Genomic DNA, 9,914 nt, shown 5'->3' with positions numbered 1-9,914 from the left:
TTTGGGGCACTTTCCGGGTTTTTCTCGGTGTTTTTTTTTTTTAGCAGTTCTGGGGTTTTTCTGGGGTATTTTTGGTTCTTTTTTTCTGGGGTATTTTTTGGGGTTTTTTCTCGGGTACTTTTAGGGTTTTTCTCGGGTATTTTGGGGGCTTTTCTCGGGTATTTTTGGGGCCGTTTCAGGTTTTTTCTCGGGTATTTTGGTTTTTTTCTCGGGTGTTTTTGGGTCCATTTCAGGTTTTTTTTCAGGTATTTTTGGGTCAGTTTCGGGTTTTTTTCGCGGGTATTTTTGGGTTTTTTCTCGGGTATTTTTGGTTTTTTTCTTGGGTATTTTTGGGTCCATTTCAGGTTTTTTTCTCGGTTATTTTTGGGGCCGTTTCAGGTTTTTTCTCGGGTATTTTTGGTTTTTTTCTCGGGTATTTTTGGGCCGTTTCAGGTTTTTTCCTCGGGTATTTTTGGGTTTTTTCTCGGGTATTTTTGGATCCGTTTCGGGCTTTTTCTCGGGGTTTTTCCCCATTCCATCACACACACACACACAGAGCGCTGTTTTTGGGGCGGGGGCCGCCCCTGCCCCGTTTATTTGGGGAGGGGGCTCAGTTCTTGTAGCCCCGGCTGGCGCGGCGGCCGCGGGCGCGCTCGAACTTGGGGCCCTTGGAGCGCACGTAGGGCCTGGGGGGAGAAACCGGGGTTAGGAACCCAAAATGGGCCAAAGTCAACCCAAAAATATCCCCCAAATATCCCCCAAAATAGACCCCAAATAGTCCCCAAAATACACCCAAAAATATCCCCCAAATATACCCCAAAATGTCTCCCAAATATATCCCAAAATAAATGCAAAATAACCCCAAAATATCCCCCAAATATCCCCCAAAATAACCCAAAAATATCTCCCCAAAATGTCCCCAAAATATACCCAAAAATATCCCCCCAAAATACCCCCAAATATACCCCAAAATGTCTCCCAAAACAGACCCCAAATAGTCCCCAAAATATACCCAAAAATATCCCCCAAATAGTCCCCAAAATGTCACACAAATATACCCAAAAACATTCCCCAAAATAAACCCAAAATGTCTCCAAAATAAACCCAAAAATATCCCCCAAAATAACCCAAATGTCCCAAAATAAACCCAAAATGTCACCCAGCTATACCCAAAAATATTCCCCCAAAATAAATGCAAAATAACACCAAAATATTGCCCAAATATACCCAAAAATATCCTCCAAAATGGGCCAAAATCAACCCACAATGTCCGCCAAATTTACCCCAAAATATCTGCCAAAATCAACCCAAAATATCTCCCAAATATAGCCAAAAATATCCCCCAAAACGTCCCCCCAAAATATCCCCCAAAATGTCCTCAAAATAAATCCAAAAATACCCCAAATTTTCCCCCAAATGTCCCCAAAATGTCACCCAAACATACCCAAAAATATCCCCCAAATTGTCCCCCAAATTGACACCAAAGTGTCCCCAAAATGCCCCAAATCCGCCCCGAAATCCTCAAATTTGCTCCAAAATCCCGAAATTTCCTCCAAAATCCCCAAAACCCCAATCTGCCCCAAATATCCCCCAAAAAATCCCCCAAAAATCCACCCAAAAATCCCCGAATCCCCCCAAAAAGCCCCAAATCCCCCAAAATCCCCGAATCCCCCCAAAAAGCCCCGAGTCGGCCCGGCCCTCACTTGGTGTGGCTGTGCGGCGTGCCCGGCGCTTTCCCGAAGTGACGGTAAACCTCGCGCGCCTTGCGGGGCCCTGCGGGAAACGGGGGAAAAACGGGGAATTTGGGAAAAACGGAATTGGATTGGATTTGGGGGAAAAAACGGGGAATTTGGGAAAAACGGAATTGGATTGGATTTGGGGGAAAAAACGGGGAATTTGGGGAAAACGGGGAATTTGGGGAAAACGGAATTGGATTGGGGGAAAAACGGAACTGGATTGGATTTGGGGGAAAATGGGGAATTTGGGGAAAAATGGAATTGGATTGGATTTGGGGGAAAAAACGGGGAATTTGGGAAAAAAAAGAATTGGATTTGGGGAGGGAAATGGGGAATTTGGGGAAAAACAGAATTGGATTGGATTTGGGGGAAATGGGGAATTTGGGGAAAAAGCAAAGAATTGGATTTGGGGGGGAAAATGGGGATTTGGGAAAAAACTACAAATTGGATTTGGGGTGAAATGGGGAATTTGGGAAAAACGGAATTGGATTGGATTTGGGGGAAAAAACAGGGAATTTGGGAAAAAGAAAAGAATTGGTTTGGGGGGGGAAATGGGGAATTTGGGGAAAAATGGAATTGGTTTGGATTTGGGGGAAAAAATGGGGAATTTGGGAAAAAAAAGAATTGGATTTGGGGAGGGAAATGGGGAATTTGGGGAAAAACAGAATTGGATTGGATTTGGGGGAAAAAACGGGAATTTGGGGAAAAAAATTGGAATTGGATTTGGGGGGAAATGGGGAATTTGGGGAAAAACGGGGAATTTGGGGAAAACGGAATTGGTTTGGATTTGGGGGAAAAAATGGGGAATTTGGGAAAAAAAAGAATTGGATTTGGGGAGGGAAATGGGGAATTTGGGGAAAAACAGAATTGGTTTGGATTTGGGGGAAAAACGGGGATTTTGGGAAAAAAAGAAAAGAATTGGATTTGGGGGGGAAAAACAGGAATTTTTGGGGAAAAAAGAGAATTGGATTTGGGGGGGGGGAAATGGGGAATTTGGAGATTTTGGGTCAAAAAAAAAGGATTTTAGGGAAAAACACGGGGGATTTGGGGAAAAATGGAATTGGATTGGATTTGAGGTGAAATGGGGAATTTGGGAAAAAAGCAAAGAATTGGATTTGGGGGGGAAAACGGGGATTTGGGAAAAAACTACAAATTGGATTTGGGGGGAAAACAAGGATTTTGGGGAAACCAAAAAAGAGAATTGGATTTGGGGTAAAAACCGGGGATTTTGGGAAAAAAAGAATTGGATTTGGGGGTGAAATACGGAATTTGGGAAATACTACAAATTGGATTTGGGGGAAAAAACAGAGATTTTGGAGAAAAAAGAAAAGAATTGGATTTGGGGGAAAATGGGGAATTTGGAGATTTTGGGTCAAAAAAAAAAAGGATTTTAGGGGAAAACACAGGGGGTTTGGGGAAAAACCAGGGAATTTGGGAGGAGAAAATGGGATTTTGGGGGGAGAAAAGGGATTTTGGGGGGAAAACATGGGATTTTGGGGAAAAAGAGGGATTTAGGGCAAAAAAAAAAGGGATTTGTGGGGAAAAATAGGATTTTTGGGAAAAAATGGGGATTTGGTGGGAAAAGTGGGGATTTTGGGGGGGAAAATGGGATTTTCACGGGGATTTTGGGGGATTTGGGGAGGGGTCCCAGCCCCACCTGAGAGCAGCACGGTGCCCTTGCCCTGGGGGGTTTGATTTTGGGGTGATTTAGGGTGATTTAGGGTTATTTAGGATCAGGGTGATTTTGGGGTTATTTTATGGGATTTTAACGGGGATTTTGGGGTATTTTGGATATCTGGGGAGGGGTCCCGGCCCCACCTGAGAGCAGCACGGTGCCCTTGCCCTGGGGGGTTTGATTTTGGGGTTATTTGGGGTGATTTTGGGGCGATTAGGGATCAGGGCTATTTTGCTGTTATTTTGGGGTATTTTGGGTTATTTTCACGGGGATTTTTGGGATTTTGGGGTATTTGGGGAGGGGTCCCGGCCGCACCTGAGAGCAGCACGGTGCCCTTGCCCTGGGGGGTTTGATTTTGGGGTGATTTAGGGTGATTTGGGGCGATTAGGAATCAGGGTTATTTTGGGTTATTTTAACGGATTTTCACGGGGATTTTTGGGATTTTGGGGTATTTGGGGAGGGGTCCCGGCCCCACCTGAGAGCAGCACGGTGCCCTTGCCCTTGGGCGTGGCCATGGCCAGCTGGTCGAAGGTCAGGATGGAGCCCCCGGCGCGCAGGATCCGCGAGCGAGCGCCGCGGGTGACGCGCAGGGCGCAGACCTGGGGCGGGGACACAGAACGGGCACAAAACAGCCAAAAACACACAGAAATCACACAGAAATCACCCCAAAATCACCCAAAAATCATCCTCCAAACTCACTGACAAACAGCCCAGAAACACACAGAAATCACACCAAAAACCACACAGGAATCACCCCAAAAATCATCCCCAAAAATCAGTCAGAAACAGCCCAGAAACACAAAAAAATCACCCAAAAATCATCCCCTAAATCACACCAAAAACACACAGAAATCACCCAAAAATCATCCCCAAAAATCACTCAGAAACAGCCCAGAAACACAAAAAAATCACCCCAAAAACACACAGAAATCACCCCAAAAACACACAGAAATCACCCCAAAAATCATCCTCCAAACTCACTCACAAACAGCCCAGAAACACACAACAATCACACAGAAGCTGCCCAAAAACCACACCAAAACCACCCAAAAATCATCCCCTAAATCACCCATAATCATCCCCCAAAAACCACACCAAAACCACCCAAAAATTACCCCCAAAATCACCCAAAAATCACACCAAAAACACCCCAAAATCACCCAAAAATCACACCAAAAACACCCCAAAATCACCCAAAAACATCCCCAAAACCACCCCAAAAACATCCCCAAAACCAGCCCAAAAACCACCAGAAAATCACCCAAACCAGCCCCAAAACCACCAGAAAATCACCCAAAACCAGCCCCAAAATCCACCTGAAATCATCCCCAAAACCACCCCAAAAACATCCCCAAACCACCCCAAAAACCACCAGAAAATCACCCAAACCAGCCCCAAAATCCGCCTGAAATCATCCCCAAAACCAGCCCCAAAATCACCCAAAACCGCCCCAAAACCACCAGAAAATCACCCAAACCAGCCCAAAAATCACCCGAAAATCCTCCCCAAACCAGCCCAAAAAACCCCAAACGCCCCCAAACCCTCACTGGGCCTGAATCTCCAAAACCAACCTCACAAAAATCCCCAAAATTCCCAACAAAACTCCCAAACCCTCTTAAAATCCCTAAAATTCCCAGATTTCCCCAGAAACTCCCATAAAACCCCTGGAAATTCCCAGATTTCCCCCGGGATTCGGGATTTGCCCAAACCCGCCGGGATTTGCCCCAAACCTTGAGCTTGGGCACGTCCTGGATGCGAACGTCGTCCGTGACCGTCCCGACCACCACGGCCGTGCGGTCAGCGCGGCCCGGCTTGCGCATCATGCGGATCTGAAAGGGCCCAAAACCGGGGGAAATGCACCCAAAAATACAGTGAGAAAATTGGCAAAAACCCCGGGGAAAAACACCCAAAAATCCCGGGGAAATACACCCAAAAATCAGAGAGGGAATGGCCAAAAATACAGGGAGGGAATTGGCAAAAATCAGTGAGAAAATTGGCAGAAATCTGTAAGAAAACAGCCCAAAAATCCCGGGGAAAATACCCCAAATATCTGTGAGAAAATGCCCCAAAAATACAGGGAGAAAGCAGCCCCGGCTTGCGCATCATGCGGATCTGGGAGCGCCAAAACCGGGGGAAATGCACCCAAAAATACAGTGAGAAAATTGGCAAAAATCCCGGGGAAAATACCCCAAAATCAGAGAGGGAATGGCCAAAAATACAGTGAGAAAATTGGCAAAAATCCTGGGGAAAATAGCCCAAAAATCCTGGGGAAATGCACCCAAAAATCAGTGAGGGAATGGCCAAAAATCAGTGAGAAAATTGGCAAAAATCCTGGGGAAAATATCCCAAAATCAGTGAAAAGATAGCCCAAAAACCAGAGAGAAAACAGCCCAAAATCCCGGGAAAAACACCCAAAATCAGGGGAAAATACCCCAAAAAAACAGCGAGAAAACGCCCCAAAATCCCGGGGGAAAAAAAATCCAAAAATTCAATGAGGAAAAAGCCAAAAATCCCGAGAAAAATCCCAAAAAAAAACCTGTGAGAAACCAACCCCGGGAGGTTTTGGGGCATTTTTGGGGAGATTTTGGGGGAAATTTGGGAATTTTGGGGCTCTCCAGATGGGACAAGGCCCTGACTGATATTTTGGGGTGAACTTGGGGTAAATTAAGGAGATTTTGGGGCTCACCAGGCGGGACAGCGCCAGCAGGGCCGGTTAGATGAGGTTTGAGATTCATTTTGGGGCTATTTCAGGCGATTTTATGTCGGGTTTTTTGGGATTTTGGGGGCTCACCCCTGGCTGATACCCCAGGAAGATTTTGGGGTGAATTTGGGGGATTTTGGGGCTCACCAGGTGGGACAGCGCCAGCGGGGGCTGCTTGGCTGAGATTTGGGGTTCATTTTGGGGCTATTTCGGGCGATTTTATGTCGGTTTTTGGGGGATTTTTGGGGCTCACCCCTGGCTGATAGCTCAGGGAGATTTTGGGGTGAATTTGGGGGATTTTGGGGCTCTCCAGACGGGATAAAGCCAGGGGGGCCTGTTGGATGAGATCCGGGGTTCATTTTGGGGCTATTTCAGGCGATTTTATGACGATTTTTTGGGGATTTTTGGGGCTCACCCCTGGCTGATAGCTCGGGGATATTTTGGGGTGAATTTGGGGGATTTTGGGGCTCACCAGGCGGGACAGCGCCAGCGGGGGCCGGTTGGAGCGGCTCATGAAGAGGCGTTTGAGCACCACGCGGTTGAAGGGAGCGTTGGTGCGGCGGGCCAGGAAGCGGTACAGCTGGAAACGGGGGAAAAACCGGGAGAATGGGAAAAATGGGGGAAAAAATGGGGAAAAAACCGTGAGAATGGGAAAAACGGGGGAAAAAACGGTGAGAATGGGAAAAATGGGGGAAAAAATGGGGAAAAAACGGTGAGAATGGGAAAAATGGGGGAAAAAACCGGGAGAATGGGAAAAACGGGGGAAAAAACCGGGACAATGGGAAAAATGGGGGAAAAACGGTGAGAATGGGAAAAATGGGGGAAAAAATGGGGAAAAACCGGTGAGAATGGGAAAAAATGGGGAAAAAACGGTGAGAATGGGAAAAATGGGGGAAAAAACCGGGAGAATGGGAAAACCGGGGGAAAAAACCGGGAGAATGGGAAAAATGGGGGAAAAAACCGGGAGAATGGGAAAATTGGGGGAAAAACGGTGAGAATGGGAAAAATGGGGGAAAAAATGGGGAAAAACCGGTGAGAATGGGAAAAATGGGGAAAAAACGGTGAGAATGGGAAAAATGGGGGAAAAAACCGGGAGAATGGGAAAAATGGGAAATGGGGAATAACGGGGAAATGGGGAAAAACGGTGAAAATGGGAAAAACCGGGGGGAAATGGGGGAAAAACCGGGGAAAAAATGGGGGAAAATGGGGGGAAAAACTATGAGAATGGGAAAAAAGGGGAAAAAAAGGGGAAAAAAAGGGGAAAAAAAGGGGAAAAAAAGGGGAAAAAAAGGGGAAAAAAAGGGGAAAAAAGGGGGAAAAAAAGGGGAAAAAAGAGGGGAAAAAAGGGAAAAAAAGGAAAAAAAGGGGAAAAAGGGGAAAAAGGGAAAAAAGGGGAAAAAGGGAAAAACACCGGGGGAAAATGGGGAAAAAAACTGGGGAAAAACCAGGGAAAAAGGGGAAAAAAACGGGGGAAAATACCGGGGAAAAATGGGGAAAACCCGGGGTGGGAATGGGGAAAACCGGCGAAACGAACGAGGAAAAAAAACAGGGAAAAAACCGGGGGGAAAACGGGATGGGAACAAGGAAAAAAACCAGGGAAAACCGGGGAAAAACAGGGAAAAAACCGGGGGAAAAAAAGGGAAACACCGGCGAAACGAACGAGGAAAAAACCGGGAAAAAACCGGGGAGGGAATTGGGGAAATCGGGAAAAACCGGGAAGAAGCAACGCAGGGGAATTGGGAACCAACAGGGAAATGGGGAACACCGGGGGAAAACCGAGAGAAATCGGGAAAACCGAGAGAAACCGGAAAGAACCGGAAAAACCAGGGCAAAAGCGGGAAAACGGCGAGAAAAAACCGGGAAAAAAGCGGGGAAATGAGGGAAAATCGGGAAAAACCGGGAATATCGGGAATGACCGGGAGAAAATGGGAAAATCGGGAATAACCGGGAAAATCGGGAATAACCGAGAGAAAATGGGAAGGAAGAGTTTTTTTCTGATAGAAACAGGGAAGAGTCGGGGAAAACCGGGAGAGAACCGAGAAAAAACCGGGGAAAATCGGGAAAACGTGAAAATTTCGGGAAAAATCGGGGGAAATTTGGGATAACGTGAAGAAACCGGGGGAAATCCGGAAAAACCGGGAGAAACCGGGGAAATAGGGGAAAAGCAGAGGAAACCGGGAAAATCGGGGATAACAGGGAGAAACCGGGAAAAAAATCGGGGAAACCGCGAGAAACCGGGAAAAACCGGGAGGGAACCGTGAAAAACCCGGGATAACGGGGGGAAAACCGGGAATACCGGGGGGGAAAGCGGATAGGAGGGAAGGGAAGCGGCGCAGCTGGAGCAGGGACACCGGGACACAGCGAAGGGAACCGGGAGGGACCCGGAAGAACCGGGACGGACCGGGGTTACCGGGGGTTACCGGCGTTCCCGGGCCCGGCTCCATCCCCGGTTCGATCCCGGCCGCAGCGGGCCCGGCCCGCCTCACCTTGACGAGCAGGCGCAGGTAGATGTCCTGGCTCTTGGGCTCCTTGCGCCGCACCTTGCGGTCCTTGTCGTGGCGGATGTCGATGCCCTGAGGCGACACCGGGCCCGGTCACGGCGGGGCCCGCGCCGGCCATCGCCGCACCCCGCGCCCTCCCGAGCCTGCCCTGGACCCTGCCGAGCCTCCCCGGGCTCTCCTGAGCCCTCCCCGAGCCCTCCCCGAGCCCTCCCGGCCGCGGATGGCGGCGGATTCGGGCGGCGCGGCCGGACCCACCATGGCGGCGGCGCGGGAGAGAGGCGGCGGCGGGAGCGCGCGGGGGGTTATGGGAGGGAACAGCCACTTCCGGTGCGCGCCGGAAGTGCGCGAGGGCCGCTCTGCCCCCCGCACTCGATGGCGCTGGAGGACCGAGCCCGCTGTGACTCCGCCGGATTTTAATGAGCGGCGGTAATTAGCGGGAGGGCAAGGCGGGCGAGCGCGTAGTTAGCGCCGTTAATTAGGGGCCGCGCCGCCGCGTCCTGCGGCAAAACGCGAGGCTTCTCCTGGCAAAGACGAGCTTGCCCTCAACCACTATGGCGGCCGCGGCCCGGCGTTGCCATGGCTACGGCGCTGCCATTGGCTGAGCCCCGCCACCAAGATGGCGCCGCGGCAGCTTCACCCCCGTTGCTCCCAATGGCGGCGCTGCCCTTAACAAAGATGGCGGAGGGTGCGCGGCCTCCCACTGGCTGCGCGCGGCGGGACGGCGGCTCGTGATTGGCTGGGAGGGAGAGGGGCGGGGAAAGCTGCCGGGTCAGGGGTCAAAGGGGGAGAGGGGGACAAATTTGGGGACAGGGGGGACAACGGGGAACCCCAAGGACCCGGATTCGGGGGATTTGGGGATTTTTGGGGCTCCCGAAGGGAATTTGGGGTCCTTTCCCCTTCTCCGTACAATAAAACCCAACCTTGGAGCGACCCCGAGGTTTTGGGGAGGGGTCTGGGGGCCCCTCCCCCCTCCCAGCGCTCCCAGTTGCGGCTCCAATTTTTGGAGTTTTTTTGTTGTTTTTTTAATTTTAATTCTGTACAAAAACCCCTCCCCCACACCCAAAATCCCTCGTGCTGGGGGGAGGGGCGGTAGAGTGGTCAAAGTGCTGGGGGAGGGGCAGAGAGATTTCGGGGAGGGGGGAGGGGCGGCGGGGGCGCCCCTCCCCCCACCCCAGTAACGCTACTGGCCTGAACTGGGAACGGTCACTGGGGAGGGGGGGGAGGGGGAGGGGAGGGGGGGAGACCCCCGGGACCCCCCAAAATTTGTGCTTTGATCCAGCCCGGGGGGGGCTGGGAATAAATAGGGGAGGGGGAGGGGGGGC

The 9,914-nt window shown here is 50.1% G+C and overlaps 1 protein-coding gene across 1 annotated transcript; it reads right to left on the bottom strand.

The window, feature by feature from the left end:
- Positions 1-538: 538 nt before the first annotated feature.
- On the bottom strand, positions 539-9,004 carry RPL18 (ribosomal protein L18). Its single transcript, XM_030970648.1, has 7 exons — positions 8,848-9,004; positions 8,578-8,664; positions 6,564-6,671; positions 5,121-5,219; positions 3,866-3,989; positions 1,683-1,752; positions 539-665 (listed from the first exon to the last, which is right to left on the bottom strand). Exons 1-7 carry the CDS (start codon positions 8,848-8,850, stop codon positions 590-592), a joined length of 567 nt encoding a protein of 188 aa, XP_030826508.1. The 5' UTR covers positions 8,851-9,004; the 3' UTR covers positions 539-589.
- Between the last annotated feature and the right edge of the window lie 910 nt (positions 9,005-9,914).

This window comes from Camarhynchus parvulus, unplaced genomic scaffold, assembly GCF_901933205.1.
Source record: "Camarhynchus parvulus unplaced genomic scaffold, STF_HiC, whole genome shotgun sequence".
Taxonomy (NCBI): Eukaryota; Metazoa; Chordata; class Aves; order Passeriformes; family Thraupidae; genus Camarhynchus; species Camarhynchus parvulus.
This window is presented reverse-complemented; position numbering and strand designations above follow the sequence as displayed.